At 46.8% G+C, this 20536-nt stretch overlaps 1 protein-coding gene across 2 annotated transcripts in view; it reads left to right on the top strand.

Annotated features, from left to right (window-relative positions):
* VAV2 (vav guanine nucleotide exchange factor 2) overlaps positions 1 to 20536 on the top strand; it is a 304625-nt gene that overhangs the window by 244174 nt on the left and 39915 nt on the right. Inside the window, exons 6-9 of one of the 2 annotated variants that reach the window (XM_044992733.1) lie at positions 493 to 507; positions 1333 to 1431; positions 4046 to 4114; positions 6032 to 6132. In XM_044992733.1, coding sequence (XP_044848668.1) covers positions 493 to 507; positions 1333 to 1431; positions 4046 to 4114; positions 6032 to 6132 — 284 coding nt within the window. The remainder of the gene's footprint in view (positions 1 to 492; positions 508 to 1332; positions 1432 to 4045; positions 4115 to 6031; positions 6133 to 20536) is intronic. The other variant, XM_044992732.1, reaches the window with a different exon arrangement.

Genomic DNA, 20536 nt, shown 5'->3' with positions numbered 1-20536 from the left:
ATGGATTCTCCATCTTTTGAAGTCTGCGCATCAAGACTGGGTGCATTTCTGGAAGAGGTGCTGTAGCCAGACATAAATTATTGCGCTCAATATGGAGGTAACTGGATGATCTTCTCTGGTCTAGTCTGTGTTATGTGGGAGGTCAGAGGAAACGATCTAAGGGTTCCTTCTGGCCTTATGATCTTTGAATTCATAATTATGCCCTTTTTAATACTTTTAAACTTCATGCAGACACTGAAGGTCGGTGACTGACTCCAGTGAAGCTACCCTGATACACTCATGCTGAAGATCTGGTCCTCAATGTTTTCTTAGCTCCTGACTTCCCTTCCTTCTCTCTAGCAAAAACATAAAGTTCTTTATTTTTATGATAGTGGCCTTTAATTTCATCTAAATGTTGAGGAAAAATTGGTGGACATTTACAAATTGCCTTTTTTTTTTTAATACCAAATGTATAATGTTAATTGGTTTTGCTTATATTTCTGCATGCTTCAGATTAGATATATGCAGGTAAGTAGGAGACAGTGACCAAGACAGTTTGGTTTCTGTCTGGCCAATATGCTGTCTTGCACTCTTTCATATGGGTTGCCCAAAGAGTGGTAATTCTCCCCTATTGCAGACTCAGTACTGCTTAACCCCAAACATTCAAAAATCATGACTCAGAGCCCCATCCACAAATTATGAGATTGTGCTAAAAATCATGAGATTAAAAAAAATACATTTGGGGTTATTTTATATTTGTCTTTATTTTTTGAGCATTTTTTTGGGGGGGTGTCACAGTTTCTAGCTTTTCTATGCAACCATGAGGGCTAGAATCTTTCTTTTCTAGAAAAAAGGAAAGCTAAGATTCTCAGATAATCACATGACTCCAGGGGTTGGGGCTTTAAGAAAAGCACCAAATATGAGAGCTGGGGTAAAATCATGGGGGCTGGCAACACTGATGACCCATACAAGTGTACCACCTAAGTCCCATTTAGGCACTTGTGAGCTTCACACAAGAAAACAAAGTTTAAAAAAAAGAGAGAGACACTTTTTCTTTTGACTGACATCTTTTGGTTATAGTCCTCTATGTAAATTGTATAGTACATGCAAAAGGTGAAATTAACCCCAATGGGAGTTTTGCCATTAACTTCAGTGGAGCCAGGATTTCACCCAACGTTTTGCAGACAGAAATGGATCCCTTTCACATAAATGATTGAAAATTTGGTTTCTGGCTTCCTGAGCTTGTGTGAGTTGGGAGTTTGCTGTCACTGAATGACACATTAAAGAATCGCTGTAAGCAAGCAGGTTGAAACACTCTAAGGACACTCAAGCATGCGTTGTTTATTTCTCTAGAAAATGGGAATGACAGAAGATGACAAAAGAAATTGCTGTTTGCTAGAAATTCAGGAGACCGAGGCCAAATATTACAAAACACTTGAAGACATAGAAAAGGTGAGAGCCGGCCTTCTTTTCTATCGCTACGTTTCATGTCAACAGCTTCAGGTTGCATTTGATCTTGCATTACTCTTGCTGGATTAGTTCTTGCTTCTGGAGCTCCATAGTATTGGGTGTTTGTGATAGAAGGCAGGACAGAGGCATTCAAACGTAAGCCCATGCTGGGTACATAACGCGCAGAAAAAAGGAGCCTATTTTATCTGATCACTGTCTATTTAAAGTATACTTAAAAAAACATCTTGTTATTTCAGATTCCAACCTCAGCAGTAAGACGCACTCAATTCTTTACATTGCCAGGCCCAATCTCTAGATAAGACTGGCTTTTATAGATTTCTTATCACTCTTTGATCGCCATTGAATAATTTGAAAGAACCTATTTATTCTAGGCAGTTCTTGAAAGTGCTGAAGCCGTGCTGACTTGTCATTGAAACTAATTGGATTAAAAGTAACATTTCACGGCATGCATTCACGGGCTTTAATTGGTTTGGATAAATTCTGGTTGCATTCTCTCTTTTAAAAGAACGAACACTTCAGCAACAGAAAGGTGCAATGCATCCGACTGGAGGCTGGATATTTTCTTTTCCCCGTCAGTGATTACAGACGAGTAGAATTAAAAAAGGCCAGATATTGTTTCTACTACTTTTCCTTTCCCTTTAAAAATGTTTGCCTTTCTTACAAAGAAGCTCTGAAAGAGAGCCGCACAATTAAACAAGATTCCAGGCTTTGACGTTCATATTAGTGATGTACACATTTCTTGTTCTTTGAAAACCACTATTAACCTTGTGTTTCAGCCCAGAGGAAGAGGTAAATTATTCCCTTGGTATGAGCTCTGAGAGGAGATTTTTTGCTGGGGCGGGGTTAAGGTCCTGTAATAAACTATATTCTGTCTGCATGTTCTGTAGCTATGGGCGGTGCAGACTTTCCCATTAATACCCATTGGGTCAGAAAAGCATCTCCAATGGAGTCGTGTTCTTCAAAGGCAAAAAAATTCAAGCTGACTGGGAGTTTTTCTACTAATCAAACAGCTAAAACTGATGCTATTCACCATTGCAACTGATGATTACTTTGTGAAAAAACTAGCAAGTCGACAACAGCAACAAAAAGAACCCCGCCCTCCACCCGCATTGGATACAGACATACTATGTCAGGATCATGACTCGTGCTTTTCCCCCTCGCTGAGTGGCTGACGTTTTAAATGGGGCAGGGTGCAAAAGCTAAGAATAAGCATCCCAAAGAGCTGCAAACTGTAAACCAGCAAAGCTGTTGCTCTGACAAAGTGCCGGGCAGCTGGCAGTTTTAAGAGTTTAATTTGCATACAGATTAACAATCCTGAAGTGTGGTTTTTGTAGGTGTATCTATATGTGTATCTAGAGAGCTCGATAGATATCTCTGTCTATAGAGATAGCTAGATATCTACATATCTTGTGTAGGCATAGAGGGCCACATTATACCCTCCTGAATATGGCTCCTCTTCATGGGGAGGAGTCCTCATGGCACCTTAGAGCCTAACGAATTTATTTGGGCATAAGCTTTCGTGGGCGAAAACCCACTTCATCAGATGCACGGGGTGGAAAATACAGTAGGCAGGTATACACAGAACATGAAGTGGGTTCTAGCCCACGAAAACTTATGCCCAAATAAATGCGTTAGTCCCTAAGGTGCCACAAGGACTCCTCGTTGTTTTTGCTGATACAGACTAACACGGCTACCCCACTGAAACCTGTTAATGGGGAGGAATGCTCAGGGAGCAACTTCTAAAGGTAAAGCCAGGGTGTCTTTCCCATCTCCCTAGTGTCTCTGCAGGCATTAAACCTTCCACAGCTCACTTGGCAGAGTTCCTTCTTCCTCTCCCTCTGAAGAGGTATAACTTAGTCCAGGGATTCTCAATCTTTTTTTGCTGGGGCCTCTTTGGAAAATATTTCAGGCTGTGAAGACCCCCACCCCTCCAAAGTGACTATCCCCCATATCATGCCACCCTTACTTTTGCGCTGGTGCTGCTGACAATGCTGCCTTCAGAGCTGGGTGCCTGGCCAGTAGCCGGCACTCTCCGGCTGCCCAGCTCTGAAGGCAGCACAGAAATAAGGGTAGCAATACCACAACCCCCCAACAATAGACTTGCAACCCCCTGTTTGCCTCAGGACCCCCAGTTTGAGAAACACCGACTTAGTCCACAGAGCGAGAATGTGCAGTTAATTTAAATTAACTGTATTCTGGCTCAGAGCTTCCTTCACGAGTGGGTGGTAAATGCTGTTCACTGTCGACGGTCTGGCTTGCAGCCCGGCTTTTAAGTCAAGTGAAATCTTGTTCATGTTCTTGACAACCTGACCATCTCACAAAACATTTGTGGCATCCCAGTCCCAGACGGTCCAGCCCTACCCTCCACAGAGATGTGGCTGAGCATAAGCACAATGAGCCAGGTTGCATGATCCTTGCCCATGCTGTGGTTGGTTTTAGTAAATGTCTTGTCAGTCTTATCCCTTGGCAAGTGTGAAAATTCACCAAGATTCCCCTCCAGACAGTTCAAGCACTGCAACAATTTTAGCTTAAAAAAGAAAGAATCTTATTGTATTTGCTCATTTATTTCAATAAGTTTTCCATTTACCTCTTGCAGAACTATATGAATCCATTAAAGCTGGTACTGACTCCACAAGAGATGGAATCTATTTTTATCAATTTGGAGGTAAGAGTCTAAACATCATTGCTTAAATCTTTGCTCCTCTCAGATGCAGCTTATGCTTCATCCTGTTTAAGAAGCAGCACTCAGATTTCATGTAAAATTCATTGCTTTAGTCTGTGTGGTTTCAGTTGTTATGGCCACAGAGCTTGGCTTGGGCCCTTTAACACTGAAGTGGAACTTAAGTATTGTATAAAGACAAGGGCACAGTTTCTCTCTTTCTCTCTCTCTCTGTGTGTGTGTGTGTGTGTGTGTGTGTGTGTGTGTGTGTTTCAGATAATGTCTGTTGTAAAGAATTACATAGCTACAGGAACAGGCAGTGTGGCTTAGTGTGGGATGTGAGAGACGGGTTTTATACCCAGCACTGCAACTGGCCTGCTTGGAGAACTCGGGCAGGTCACTTCACCTCATTAGCTCAGTCCCTATCTTTGAATTGGGGATAATGGTACCTTCTGCCTGTGTAAAGTGCTTTGAGATCTATGGGTGAAAAGTGCTGTACTATGGGTGGAAAGTACTAGGTATTCTTGTTATGCATGTGCACGCGCAGCCTAGATTCTCCTCCAGTTTGATCCTGCTGTGACGCCATAATCGAGCATTTGAAGCATTCATCTGTGTACAGCGAAGCTGATACAGGATCAAGTTCTGTTAGGTGCTTATTGGGTGAAGATTCACCTCTGGGCAGAAAGCTAGATAAGGCCTACATAGTATTTAAATCCTACTTAAGGCAAGCTAGGCCCTGCCTAGTCCTCCTGCTAGCCCTCTTCAGGGGGTGAGTTTCCCCTTCATGCAGGGACCCCACTGAAGTCAGTGAATTCTGTGTTCAGCCTGCTTTCCAGATCTGATTTATGAGTTGTTTCTGATCTTTTGGTGTTTGACCTACCGATATCAGTCTCTGGCTGCTCCCCCACGCCCAGTTTCCCACCTCTTTCCCAGACAGTCCAAGGAGAGGTAGTAAGTTATCTGACCTATCATCTCCACATATGGCCAGATCCTCCTCCTGTCCCAGGTGGCCACCATGTTATCACCTAAGTGCCATCTGGGATGGCAAGATGATGAATGGCTCTTCTCCCATAGTAGCACTGCCAAAGACAGCTGGCAGCACTGGGAGAACAGCATGAGCCTCGTTAATGGAGACTTCAGGGCTCATCAGGATGTTTTCGTGGTGCACCTTCATGGCTTGTTTACTCTGCAGTAGCGTAGGAGGCTTAGCTCTTGCTTCAACCTGACATGTGCTGATGGCAGCCGCACAGGTTGCTATAATTAAGCAGTTGAGCTTTCCTAACCAAAGGCAGCCAGACACATTTGTTCCATTATCAGCATAGGCCCATTATGTCAGTGATTTAGATTCAATACAGGCATTGCTCCACCTTCTTGGTCCATTTTCACAAGGCTGCATTGTATGGGCTTTACGGTATTACGACAGGTTATTGTATGCTGCTAGACTGCTCCCAGTAGACTTAGTAAAGGGAGTGTAACATGCCCAGAACCCCTCTATGCATTTATCGTTGTATAAACTTAATTACACCCTCGTATTCATGGTGATTTAGGGATATATCTCACTGGCGTCACTTGCATTAAAACAATTAATAAGGCAAAGAGCTGGTCTACTCTGGGAACTTGCGTCTCTCAGGCGAATGAAAAATCCACGTCCCTGACAGACGTAGTTATGCCAACCTGACCCCTGGTGCAGCCAGTGCTAGGCTGATGGAAGAACTCTTCTGTTTACCTAGCTACTGCCTCTCGGGGAGGTAGATTACCTACGCCGATGGGAGAACGGTAGCTGCAGCAGTCTGTTTAGACGTAGCCAAAAAATGACTGCAAGGTTACTTAAAGTAATGCATGTGCATTAACTAAACACTTTACATGCATGCGCATAGATTGAGTTTCAGGATTTTTAACATATTGATTTTTTCGTTGTTTTAGGACCTAATTAAAGTGCACTTCAATTTCCTGAGGGCCATCGATGTCTGTATGATGTCTGGAGGAAGCAGCTTGGCGAAAGTTTTTCTAGAATTCAAAGAAAGGTAAAAAGAACGAAAGACAAAGCCAACATAGAGGGAGCTCTAATTGTGACAAGCTAAGTCCTGATTGAGCCTTGCTCATTACAGGGCATAATCTGAGAGTGAAAAATATTGAAAAGAAAAACACTGATCTTGACGGACCAGGAAGCCCTGTCCTCTGCTAACCCCTCCCACTCCTACTTAGTTAAGACCCTGTTTTGGTTAGTTTCATTTCCCAGTGTAGGCAGGAAAGGGACTGAAAGAATGCACCACACTTCTCACACCTGGCTGCTGCCCCGCAGGATTTCTGGCCATTGGTTGGGGGAACATGTCTGGTGAATGGTGGAATGATGGCAAGGGGCATGGAGGTATGAACAGGGTAGGAGACGTGAAGAAAGAGGGAAATCTGTCTCTAAATAAGCCGTTGCTGCTATTTCACGACACCTTGGCTAGATCCCTATTGCGGGTAAATGAGTATAGCTCTATTGATGTTAAAAGGAGCTCACTCGATTTACACAAGCTGAAGGGGTGGCCCAGTGTGTGTAAAGCTCACCTGCACACACCAGAAAGTTTAAAGAGCTCCCCCAGTCCTTGGCAGCATCCACAGGACTCTGCAGAAGCATAAACAAATCCCCCAGTAACATCAGATATTCAGGAGTCCCAGTGTTATATTTACTGTAGATGAAGTAAGAAAGCACCACTCTCTGTTAACGTGTAAGGTCCTGATGCCGTGCCGATGTCCTATCAGCATAGGAGTTCCTGTTCCAAACCAGTTCTTGTTCTGCTCCTTTCGGTGTCCTTCCAAAACACATGTGCCACACAGTGAGTGATAGGTTAGTGACCACCTGCACCCAGGTAGTTTGATCGTTATGAGTGTAACCTCGTTCTGCCGTATTGTCCCAGACTGTGATTAGCACCCGCTGCAAAGGATATGATGGCATCAGGAATGGTAGCCTCAAGGGCAACACGGCGTTGGGTAGACTGTCCTATAACCGTTTTCTTCCCATACACAATGATCCTGGCCATATTGCATGACTGAAGCTTTCCTCATATTTGCTAAACCCATGTGTGTTGTAGGACCAAGAGGGGGAGAAGCCCATGTGGAGGTCTGCGTTCAAAGGCAGGGTGGTCTAAACCTTTCCCAGACCCCATTGTGCCATGGTCTGGTTTGGATGTCCTAGGGGCTGAACGTCATGCAACTAACGCTTTTGTCTGTAAAACCCACAGGAGAATAAAGATGAGAGCCTGTAACTTCACAGAGGCGGAATAACGCCTCGCCTTTGTGAGTGTTTAACTGGGGTCTCCTGCGGGACGCAAAGGGTCAATGAGAGTTAAGGGCATGCTGCATCCTTGCAGAATCATTTCCTTTGTCTACAGAGGGCACCTCGGTCTGGTAGATCAAAGCGACTGTTCTCTCCTCCATCTGGCGCTGCTGACATCCCGCACCTATGGGAGGATTAATAGATTTAAAGCCTAGATTAAGTTACATAGAGGAGTCTAAGTTTTGGCAGCTGCAAACAGGAGTACCCAGGAACATGCAGATAAGGTTAATGAAAGTCTTAATAATATTCTTAATAATAATGAAAGGCCTGATTTATTGTGGAATAATGCCAGGGTGTTACTGCTGTGTGAGTCAACCAGTGTCTAGACGTGGAAATGCCTCTTAGAAGTCAATAACTCCAGAAATACCATCTGCATTAATAACAAACCACAAGGTCAGATAGTCCATCATTCATGATGCTGCTTTTAGAAAGGAAATGTTTTTGGATTAAAAGAGAATAGTTGTTTGGGAAAAGAATGCAAAACAATTTTTTAAAAAAATATCATTTTGATCTCCTAATTCCTGACTTTGCTTGTCCTTAAACATTCTGATACTGTCATGCTGGGAGCAGTCTTTTCTGGACTATATAGTCCAGGTCAGGATTTAGGAACACCCTGTGTGGTGACGCAAGGCAGCACAAGTTGGATTAGTCTGGGAGCTGGAGAACCCTTGAGAACCACAAAGTCGTCTGTGTTCAGCAGCTTTAATAAAGAATCCCCTTTATATTCCTCACAACCAAATCTGGTCTCTTCTCCATGAAGGTCACAACAGGCACTGATTCAAGAAAGTCTCAGAAAACAGACCTCCAAGAGAGAGCTCACCTTCCAGGAAACATAGCATAGCGGGGTGTCTTAGAAATACCGGACTTATCTGCAGACAAGTAGCATACCCCAGGCTTCCATGTTCTGAGAAGTTAGTCAAGGATGGTACTGCCAGAACTTCTAGAAGCAGTGGTACCATGTCCATCAATCCATAAGCTTGCCTTGACTCAACAGAATCCCTCTCCATAGGGAATGGGTTGCTCAGAGGGTTTTGCAACCTCTGTCTGAAAACTCCTGGACTGGGCTGCTTTTGTTGTGTGTGTATTTTATTGACACTTATGTGAGGAGCCTGTGGGTGCGAGGGACCCTATAAATAAATGTTTGCTGCTGTTAATTGAGGAGTTAGAGCTTGGCAGAGGGGAGATAGTTAGGTGGCTGCTGTGTCTGTGTGCGTGTGAACTTGCCAACCCATTTTCGAAAGGAGTTTACAAATAACATTTTTTTGAAGAGGTTGAAAACCTTCCAGATACACAACTGAATTAATCAGACCTCCAGCTGTGAGCAGCCCGATCTCGACTGGCAGCTGCAAATCCTCACACACGCTCCAGAGACCTCAAATACCAAAACGTTCTTCAGATCTGTCGTTCAGACAGTTTTAATCGCTCGGGTGGAACAGTGGTTTTGCAGGAGCATTTTTTTTATTACTATTACTAAATTGCAGATAGGCCAGATGAGAAAGGAGAGGCTTAATTTACACAACATCTGTGTCTAAACTAACCAGGCCTTGCTCTGGTTATATCCCCAGTTCAGATGTTGCCTGTTGGGGGGGGGAAGGTTTGCTCCTCTCAGACTGCCTGATGATTGGACAGTAGCTAGCTTGGGTAACAATAGTGGTGTACACGTGGTGGCATGGAGTACATGCGGGCTAGGAGCCCCGCTCCTCAGCTAGCTTGTACTTGGATAGCTAGCCTGTGCCTCTGCATCTAGATTACTATTGTCACCTGTGCAAACTGGATTAGCGGTTGCTGTGGTTTGCCTACCCATCGCACCTTCACTTGCTGTGTAGACGTATCCAATGTCAAACCTCCTTCTGGTGCCATCTTCCAAGCATTACCTCTGTCTGGTGCATGAACAACAAGAGAAACGCCTTCAGCACAGAGCTGTCCCTCCCATGCAGCAGCCAGGCGGCTCCGTTTTTTAAAGCCAGTTTCCCCCAAACTGCTCTTTCAGTCTGTCTAGTCCCTCTTTGCTCCCAAAGACTAGCTTGAGCCGGCGGCAGAGCCTCGGGGTCAGGAGACAAGGGGGTTGCTTTAAAGCGATTGCTGTCCCCAGAGGGGTTTGGAAACTGGTGCTAAGGAACCTGAAAGCCCAGCTAAAGCACTGAAGAGCTCCAAATGGAAAGGCCTGTCACTTTTCTAGCCCAGGCGATGATTTAAGGTTTTACCAGCAGTACCTTGGGCTTTGAAGGGAGATGTCGAGTCTTCCTGCCAGCTGGCGGCAGAAGTGTCTGAGTAGCCATGCATATGCCGGAGTGACTGCGTATTTGCACGTGTTTATAAAGCTAACTAGAAGAACCATCATGTAATGTAGAGGCATTGGATGGTGTCCCTTTAAACAGCGTGGCAGCCCTCTAGCGGGACTCCCTGTCGTCTACAGAAGAAGCCCCCCGAACCTAACAGAGCAGCTGTGGATACATGTGGTCCAGCCTTGTATGTGGCTAGCAAACATGATTATTTGGTCCCCAGCTGTCCATGTGGGTTCCTCATATTTGTAATATTGTGTAAAGGGCAAAGACATGACAGTCAGTCTACCCCGAAATCAGTGGGGAACATAAATGTAGCATCTCTCTCCCTCTCTCTCTCTCTCTCTCTAATATAATGGGCTCATGGTAGGTGCATCAGGAATCCTGCTGCAGTTCCCAGATTTAAGACCACCTGGCCCCAGTGCAAGGTAGATGCAGCCCTACTGCTCAGGTAACATCCCTCAGGGACCTTACGCCAGAGCTAGATTGGGCACAGCAGAGCTCTGCTTCACCCCGCCTCGCCCCAGCGTGCCCGCTCCTTCCCCTAATGCCTGGGGTTGAAAGGGGGTGGTTGGTGAAGGACCAGCTCACCTCCAACAGTGACTTCCCCTGCGCAGGGGGAATTCTCCCCTGGCCGCCTCTGAGTGGTTTAAGGCCACTTTGTGCTGGATGTGTTGCGCAAAGTGGGCGTAGCGTTGGCAAGTTAGAGGGATTTTCCCATAGCTGCGCCTCGGTGGTGCTGGTAGAAGAGGTAGTCATGCCTGTACACTAGAGTTGCCAACTGTGTACTCGCACAAACCTGAACACCTTTGTCCCTGCCCGTCCTGCCCCCCCTCCGAGGCCCCGCCCCCACTCATTCCATCTGGTGCTCGCCCTCCCCACCCTCACGCACTCGCTCATTTTCACCAGGCTGGCTTAGGGGGTGAGGGCTCCGGCTGGGGGTGCGGGCTCCAGGGTGGTGCCAGGGATGAGGGGTTTGGGGTGCTGGCGGAGGGCTTTGGGGTGTGTGAGGGCTCTGGCTGGTCGTGAAGACTCTGGGGTGGGGCTGGGGATGAGGGGTTCAGGGTGTAGGAGGGTGCTCCAGGCTGGGATCGAGGGGTTTGGAGAATGGGAGGGGGATCAGGGCTGGGGCAGGGGGTTGGAGCATGGGAGGAAGGGGTGAGGGCTGGGGGTGCAGGCGCCGGGGAAGAGCGGTTTGGGGTGCAGGAGGGTGCTCGGATTGGATCAGGGTTGGAGCGTGGGGGCGGAGGGGAGATTAGGGTGCAGGCTCCGAATGGTGCTTACCTCAAGCAGCTCCCGGAAGCAGCACCATCTCCCCACTCCGCTCCTGCACGGAGGCGTAGCCAGGCAGCTCTACGTGCTGCCCCATCCGTGGGCACTGCCCTCGCAGCTCCGATTGGCCATGGTTCCCAGCCAATGGGAGCTGTGGAGCTTGGGGTGGGGGCAGCGTGCAGAGCCTCCTGGCTGCCCCTAGGGGCATAGAAGCCGGAGGGGGGACATGCTGCTGCCTTAGCCCTGCTGTGCTGCCAACTGGACTTTTAATGACCTGGTCAGCAGTGCTGACCGGAGCCGCCTGATCCACAGAGGAGATGAGTCTGTTACAGCCCCACCTGGAGAGTGTTGGCTCGTTAGCTCAAGCTGTAACAGTTCGTGCTTTTAGCTCCGGAGTTCCCCAGTTCAGTCCTTGGTATGGTGGCCATCACAAGCCAGAGGAAGCTGGAGCAGCACGTGTGAACAGAGTCACTAATGCAGCCCCACTGCACATGACACCAGGGCTCCAGTGTCTGCCAGATCTGGGGGTGGGCAGTCTAATGACATGCATCCCACCCTCCCCCGATGGTATAAAAGAACGGGGCTGCCAGTCGAGCGGTCTCCATGAGCTCCCTTTTTGGCTTTGGGAATGTTCACCTTCTCCCACCTCCTGGGACGAAATGGCCTGAACCAGTTGCACTTCTAGGCATGCTAGAAGCCTGTGTGCGTTGAAGGAATTTGGGGTGAGAATTCTAATCCGTATTGGGTTGGCTGCCTGCCGATTCGCATGAGATGTGGTTGGGGGTGAGAAAGGAGAAGGGCGGTTGCTGTTCTGATGAATTATGTTACTCTTCTTTATTATGTTTTGTTTTGTTTTTTAATGTAGATGAAGGGCTCTCAGATGTCTATAGAGAGGTTCTTAGGTGTGGAGTTTTCTCAATAGGGAACTGGATTAGAGGAGGTTTGGGAACAAATTGATAAATTAAACAGTGATAAATCACCAGGGCCAGATGATATTCACATAAATGTTCTGAAGGAACGCATGAAATTGCAGAGCCACTAACTGTGGTATATAACTTATTGCTTAAATCAGCCTCTGTACCAGATGACTGGAGGACAGCTAATGTAACACCCATTTTTCAAAAAGGCTCCAGAGGCGATCCTGGCAGTTACAGACCAGTAAGCCTGACTTCAGTACCAGGCAAATTGGTTGAAACTATAGTAAAGAACAGAATTAACAGACATATAGACCAGTACATTATGTTAGGGATGCTTCAACATGGCGTTTGTAAACGTCAAGACATGATTTCCCATCTATTAGAATTCTTTGAAAGGGATCAACAAACATGTGGACAAGGGTGATCCAGTGGATATAGTGTATTTCGACTTTTAGAAAGCCTTTGACAAGGTCTCACACCAAAGGCTCTTAAGCAAAGTAAGCAGTCGTGAGACAAGAGAGAAGGGCCTCTCACGGATCAGTAATTTAATTAAAAGACAGGAAACAGAGAGTAGGAATAAATGGTCAGTTTTCACAGCTGAGAAAAGTGAATAGTGGGGTCCCCCTAGGATCGATACTGGGGCCAGTGCTGTTCAACATATTCATAAATGATCTGGGAAAAGGGGTAAACAGTGACGTGGCAAAGTTTTGCAGACAATCCAAAATTACTCAAGGTAGTTAAGTCCAAACCAGACTGTGAAGAGTAACAAAACAGAGTGACTGGGCAAGAAAATGGCAGATGAAATTTCATATTGATAAATGCAAAGTACTGCACACTGGAAAACGTAATCCGAAGTATAGATACAAAATGACAGAGTCTAAAATAGCTGTTACCAAGAAAGAGATCTCGGAGCCGTTGTGGATAGTTCTCTGAAAACATCTGCTCAGTGTGCAGCAGCAGTCAAAAAAAGTGAAGAGAATGTCAGGAGCCATTAGGAAAGGGTTAGCTAATAAGACAAAGTATTATAATGGCATCATATAAATCCCTGGTAGGCCCACACTTTGAATATTGCATGCAGTTCTGGTCACCCCATCTCAGAAAAGATATACTAGAACTAGAATAAAAGTATAGAGAAGGGCAACAAAAATAAGTAGGGCATGGAGCAGCTTCCATGTAAGGAGAGATTAAAAAGACTGGGCCTGCACAGCCTAGAAGGGAGGTGACTGAGAGGGGATTTGGTCTATACTCATGAACGATGTGGAGAAATTGAATAGCTGAGTGTATTTACCCCTTCACATAACACAAGAACTTGGGGTCACCCGATGAAATTAACAGGCAGCAGGTTTAAAACATAAGGAAGTCGTCTTTGCACAAGGCACAGTCAACCTGTGGAACTCATTGCCAGGGGATGTTGTGAAGACCAGAAGTATAACTGGGTTCAAAAAAGAATGAGAGAAGTTCATAGAGGATAGGTCCATCAGTGGCTACTGACCAAGATGGTCAAGGAGGCAACCCCAGGCTCTGGGTGTCCCTAAACTGCCAGAAGCTGGGACTGGATGACGGGGGAAGGATCACGCAATAAATTACCCTGTTCAGTTCATTCCCTCTGAAGCATCTGGCACCGGTCACTGTTAGAAGGCAGGATACTGGGCTAGATGGGCCATTGTCTAGCCCAGCGTGGTCAGTCTTATGATGCTGGCACTCAGGAGACCTGGGTTCTATTCCCAGTTCTGCCTGTGACCCCGACTAGTCGCTGTCCCTGTCTCCCCTCCCCTTAGGACTGCATTGTGCTTGCCAGTGGCTCAATCCGTGGCATTAACTTGGTTAGCTCCTCTGCTAAGGCAATCAAAGTCACTAGGTTAAAGACAGGAGGCTGTTTCTTTCTAGCATCAATTTGATACAGAAGCTGGAAATAAAATGCTTGTATTTAATCCTCTCTCAGCCCCTCTCTCCCCCCAAAAGGCCGTGCTAGCTAACTCTTAAAATTACTCTTCAGGCCGGGTTATTCCAACAAACAAGTCAACCACCCGGCTTCAACAGGGTAATTAAACTGCGCGAAGCTCCTTCTTTGGCGTACGCCACGAGACGCTCCAAGCAGTGAAATGCCAATTGCTGACACTTTTTTTTTTTTTTTTTGTATTTGTCACAAGCCGAGAGAGAGAATAAAAATGGGTCAAGCCCAGTGCTTCTTAACGACGCCTGCAAGCTGCGGGGGAGGAGGGTTTCCTTTGGCAGAGAGCAGGTTTTGTTGCAGAAAGTCAGTAAGTGCTTTACGGTTTGGGGAGGTGATTGCTCTTTTGCAGCTTTTGAAGATTTAGCTCTTCCTGACCGGGCCAGAGGGCAGCGCGTTGGGCTCAGATTTGCAATGTGCCGCCTGGGGCATTTGGCAGGGAGGGAGGAGAGAAACCACAAGTCGCAGAGTGAAACTTCAGTGCCACTCGTGTCTACCGAAGATGCACAGTTCCTCGGCACCTTGCCACGTGAAAAATTGGAAGTGCAAACAAGGCCCAAAGCAAACTGTCAGTTCCTGATACGGGGCTAAGAAAAGAGTTCCTCTCCCTTTTGCCTGTGAACTGTTTTCTTTAGCAAAGGAGTCCAAGTCCCCCCCGTTTCGGTTCGCTGCTATGAGGAAGGTCTGTCATCAACATCCCTTTCTAACGGGGCACCCTCACAGTAAAACATTCACGCTAATTACCAAAGACAGCGGTTTCAACACGGTGAACTGGCTGTGCACTAGGGAGCATGCTCTGGAATCTGAACGTTGAGCGTAGACTTGTGTCACCAGGGCAGTCCTGGCTGGAGGTGCCAGTGAGAGAACAGAGACAAACAAGGTTAAGTCTCTTCCCCCGAATCCCTCCCCACCCAGTTGTTAGATCAACCATTGAAACATGTCGGGCAACATACTTCCCCCCCCCCCCCGCCCAGCCTTTCTGAACACCCCAAACCCTCAAGCCCCTGTGTCATTCTGGCTGCAGTTTGCTGTTGATCCGCTATCAGTTCCTTTCAATACAGCGACTAGCACTGCACAGAATATTCCGAATCTGGCCTTGCTTGTCCCTTATTAAAGGCTACAATTAATAATGTTCAGAGCAGAACAGCTGTGTCTGGTTTGGGGTTTGGTTTCTTCACCCTGCCAAAGGGCTCAGATACGGTTTTTCCCTCCAGTATAATCTTAAAATCCTTCCTTTTGAGGATCTCTAGGGGATGACATCTGAAGGCGTATTCCCTTCCTTTGCTTTTATCCTAAGCCTCATAAGATTTATGTACATTGAATTGTATAAGCTACTTATCTGCCCTGGCTCTTATTCTGGATGGGTCCGTTTTCCGTTGTCGTCCCCTCCTCCTTTACAGTGACTCCCCACCTTCATTCCCAGGAGATGCCAGCACTGTACATTTTAGTGGATGTTCCCTCTTCCAAGCCGTATTGATCTCTGGAAGTGTGGCATTCTTCGTGCCACTTCACACTAGCCCTGGGGCTTTGATTTCCATGCTGAGGCATTGCCCTCTTGAGTAACTCATCTCCTGTTCCACGCTTATGGCTTTATCATATACCATTGTTGTACATTTGTTGCCAGGCATTCTTGCTTACTACATTATTTTATTATTTGTATTAGGGTAGAACTTAAAAAGCCCCATTGTGCCAAATGCCAAACATACATATAGCAAGAGAGAATATACCAAGAGCTTGCATCCTAACTAGCTAGAGGATGGGAGAAAGGAAGTATTGCCTTTATTTCACGATGGGGGAAACTGAGGCACAGAGAAATTAAGTGACTTGCCCAGAGTCACACAGGGAGTCTGTGGCAGACAAAGGAATTGAACCCCCCTCTTGAGGCCCACTCCAATAACGTCACCATCACAGTATCCTACCTCTCTAAAGCTGTGAGAACTACATTTCCCAGAATGGCCTGTGGGAACCTCTCTGCTAGGGCAAGCTATGTTAAGACAAGGGAGGAGTGCACTCGAAGTTTTCAATGTGTGTTTCGTGAGAACAGGAGGATCCATGAGAACGTTGTTGTTTCCGCACACAGTGGTGCACCTCGAGGCTCCCAAATCCCAGCAAACGCTGCACTGCACCCTCTCCCACCCCCAGGACAGCAAGAACTATGCGACCACCCCTGTTCCAGGGAAAAAAAATCTAATATTTCCCTTGTAAATGGGTTCACAGCTCATCCATGTGCCCTCTGCATAATGCTTGAACATTCGCTATGGGCTCGCTCTGCTATCGATGTATTAAAGCTACTCGTACGGGCTACTGAAATGTGCTTTTAAACAGAGTGAGCTGGCATTTTAAAGACTGTGTGGTGGGCAAAGTCCTGGCCCTGTTGAAACCCATGGGCGTTTGGCCATCGACTTGAGCAGGGCCAGGGGTTGTTTTGTGTATCCAGAGGCTGTTTTGCGGGGGGGAATTGTTAACACAATCATTGGTGCGGGGATGAGGATGCTGTCAAAAGATTTCACCCAGCTCTGAACACTGACATAACCTCCCCCAGGGGGGACATGAGACTGCCTTCATCACTGCATGCAAAGTGCCCTGAGGTCCTTGCGTGCGACGGGCAAAGTGTTATTTGATACTGTGGTTCATTTGTATTGCTTGATGGCCAGGACAATAGGGCAATGCTAGCTGGACATGTACTGGGGTTTAGATGATATGGCCCTGTAGAAATACCATAGGTAGGTAGATGAGCCAAAAACATGGGCCAAGATATAACCACCTGTTGGGTTAGAATCAGAGGGGGACAGTTGAAACGTAAAGTTTGGCAGTGAGAAATCTTGTGAGCAGCAGATTTAAATACAGCTCTGCTCTCCCATAAACTACTGGGAAGGTACCTTCTTCCTGCACTGCCTCAGAAGTAGGGAGCGCATGGAGCTGTGGACACTGGACAATGTGCATAGCTGCCCATCGGTGGGAGAGCAAGAGCTATGATGGACGGCGGAGAGGAGGCTGGGTTCAGCAGGAGAAACCAAAAGTGCCGCCTCCTATTTGTGTGCTTGTTCGTGTGTCTAAGGGCAGCGCAATGTGCCAAGTAGGTGAGGGGAAAACCCCCCCCGGTGCTGCTTGTCTTTCAGCTTTGCCGGGGCCTTGCTGCCCTCCCCACTCGGAACGCCAGTGCTGCCCGCAGCCGCTGAGTGGGTAAATGTAACATTTTCATGCTGCTGGTCCCAGAAAGAGCTTATCGCGCGCGTCACCGAAGAGTTAGAGAAGCATTTCAGGGTGCTGCATTATGTACGAACTGAGCTGTGTTGCTGATTTAATGCCCAGTAGGGCTGCCATGGTGGGCGGGAATCTACTGGGAAGAACAGTTGCAGCTGCTCACCGAGAGGGTCTCCAAACGGACTCGCGACAGAATAGAATTGGTCGGGGGTCCGTTGGTTTAGTGCTGCCGGAGTTATGTTTTCATACGGCAGTTTCACAGGAGACGAGGAGAGACTGGACTTTCTCTTTGGTCTTGGTGTCTGAAGAGCTGTTCTAGCGTATTGTTGTTATTTGTATCACACAGTCACCTAGAGATCAGGGCCCCATTGTGCTGGGCAAGGCGCAGACACAGAGTGCGGGACAGTCCTTGCCGCAAAGAACTCCTAGTCAAGGAAGTCGTATTTTCCCCATTGAACAGCTGAGGAACTGAGGCCAAGAGAGCTAATGTGACTAGTCCAGTGTCACAGAGGGAGTCTGTGACTGTGTCTGAAACACTTTGTAAATCTCATATGCTAAATGGAGATTTAAATGTGTGTTCTTGGAGCTCCTTTTAAACCGGCTGCATGTTACTGCACATGTTGAGATATCGTTAAGGGAAAAAGCCAGAGGAATAATCTGTATTGGCTGCAACTTCATCAGGTATTGAATGTTCCATAAATCTCTCCATTCAATTATTCGGCTGGGTTTGAGAATCACAGATTTACACAGTGACACTAGGTCAGGGATACCGGGCTCTTCCCTAGCATGTGACAGGTCTCTGAAATGATGGATGAGTTACAGTATGTGGTTGCATGTGTCCTGTTTTACCAGGTACAATACACTTAATGGCTGGAAAGTATGTGAGGGGGACGGGGGACATACAGGATTAATGGATTTAGGGTTTTAAAAAAAAACCAAAACATAATCCACAGCAAGACCTGTCTCTGCATCTGACCCTGGATGTGTATATCATTGCATCAGTTTCCAGCCTATAGTTCTGGTGTGGAGCTGAAGGATGCAAATATCCCAACTCTGTTCTCTACCCCACCTGCCCAGAAAAGTACACAAGCCGTTGATATAAAACAGCCTGACCTTGGCAAGCGTCTTAGGCCCTGCACCTGCAAAGGGTTGTTTGATGAGACTGCTCTGGTACCGCAGATTTGACATGTGTATGGGGCTTTGCAGGATCAGGGCCTTATTTTTCGATGCCTCGGCTCCTCCTTTGGAAAATGGATGTTAATACCCTGTTTCGTCACCTTTTGTCTGACTTGTCTGTTTAGACAGCAAGCTCTTCGTGCCAGGGACTGTCTCTTACACCTCGTACAGTGTGGTCCCGATCTCAGTCGAGGCCTCTAGTTTTCTACGGTAATGCAAACAATAATAATTGCTGAGTCCTTTCTGAGCATTTTGCTAGAAGAGAAGGAACATCACGTAGTCTGGACTGAATGTAGGAGTCATAGCTTCTGTTATCTGGTCCTGCAACTGACTTGCTCCGTGACCTTGGGCAAGTCACTCTGCTTCTGTTTGTAAAACACGGATCATTTTGCCTACCTCACAGGAGTGCTGGGTGACTTCAGTAATAACGGTAAATGCCTGGGGGTCCTTAAGTGAAAGAGGGGCCTGGATATGGTGTTGGTTGTTTCATCAAACATGAACACTTGTGGTTTGGAAAATGTTATGGTTTCGGTGTATTATCGTGCTAAGAGCCTAGTCACGGGCCACGATCCCACCGCAATAGGCACTGCACGAACACAGAACAAAATAAGACGTCCCTGCCCCAAAGAGCTTCCAATCCAAGTATAAACCGAGACAGCAGACGGACAGCCAGCCAGCCAGACGGGGAAGTACACGGAAACAGAGACAACACAGGTCAGTTTGATAGGCAGGGATATTAGCACACCGGCAGCCTGGCCATTGTCACAGTGTGGCTGGAAGCCAGTTATGTAGTTTTATGGCATTGGCAGGATGGGCTGTGAGCCACGCTGGAGAAATTAAATACATTTCTCAATTGAAAGGTTTTTATTTTACCTTTAAGCCTCCTGAGATCTAGGTGGTTTTGTTGCTTTAATGCCACGCATGATCTGCTTTTGCAAATAGCAGCGCTAACCCGGTGTAAACTGAGTGGAAGTGATTAGGGAGGGGGAAAGTCTATTAAGACATTGGGGGGGGGGGGTTTGCTGCCTATGTTGTCACCTGAAGAAAACACTTCGCTGCACGAGGGCTCACTGTCTAGCAGCCTCTGCATTCAGTGGCGTGTGTGCAGGATCTGTGGTGTGCATGCACCATTTACCTTTGTATTTACTGAGCCTCCAGAGCCAGTCTGACTCAGAGTTCGACGCACTAACCTCCCCTAACAATGTCCAGTGTGAATAAACTGCCATGCAACATACAGCAAGGGAGAAAGGCACCACGATGACCAGTGAATCGCCAGTATCTTTCCCAATAGGCTTTCCAAGGGTTATTGCTTAAACATCAAGCTACCTAGGATCAAATGGGGGAAGCGAGTTAACGGAAAGGAATCAGAGCGGAAGTCGTGTTTGGGGGAGGGAGAAGCTGTAGGACCCTGGGTGAACTTTAAATAGAGGTTGCCCAGCCGTTCATTCCCGCGCCTTGGACAGCATCCACGGCTTTGACTCGGGACGCCCCGCTCGACAGGCTTGTTGATCTCTAGATGTGTGGTTTGGGGGAGGTAACAAAATAGACGGTGTAACTGGTGCACCTGGGCCACTGGAGTCAAGGTGCATTAACTACATAATTGCTAATACATCCCCGCAGCTCCATTTAGTGTGTGGGCAGTGCGATTTGTATTGCAATCATCGGGTACGAGATACGGTGCGCGGGGTGGTGTATTTGCTTACCATTGACGGAGCCATTTCATAACATGCTATGAAGGCGATTCTTCCTGGAGGCAGGTTTTCTTTTCTTTTCTTTTCTTTTCTTTTCTTTTCTTTTCTTTTAAATGCTCCTTCCTGAAACAGATTCTTTTTAAATATATCTGTCCTGCAAATAGCCTTGAGCCACAAGATTGTGGGATTATATCCAGATTGCAAGCTCTTGGAAACAGGGGCTAACTTTTTGTTCTGTGTTTTGTACAGCTCCTAGCACAATGGGGTCGTGGTCCATGACGGGGCTCCCAAGTGCTACTGCAAATAATACTTTACTTAATACTTTAAATAATACTACAAATAATAATTTAACAACAATACCCAAGGATGGATCTAGACTATTTTCAGTGGTACCAGACGACAGAACAAGAAGCAATGGTTTCAAGTTGCAGTGGGGAAGGTTTAGGTTGGATATTGGGGGAAATTTTCTCTAGGAGGGTGTTGAAGCACTGGACTGGATTATTTAGGGAGGTGGTGGAATCTCCATCATTAGTGGTTTTTAAGGTCAGGCTTGACAAAGCCCTGGCTGGGATGATTTAGCTGGGGATTGGTCCTGCTTTGAGCAGGGGGTTGG

The sequence above is a fragment of the Mauremys mutica genome, chromosome 18, assembly GCF_020497125.1.
Source record: "Mauremys mutica isolate MM-2020 ecotype Southern chromosome 18, ASM2049712v1, whole genome shotgun sequence".
NCBI classification, from domain to species: Eukaryota; Metazoa; Chordata; order Testudines; family Geoemydidae; genus Mauremys; species Mauremys mutica.
The sequence above is the reverse complement of the archived record's forward strand: the minus strand, read 5'-3'. Positions and strand labels throughout refer to the sequence as shown.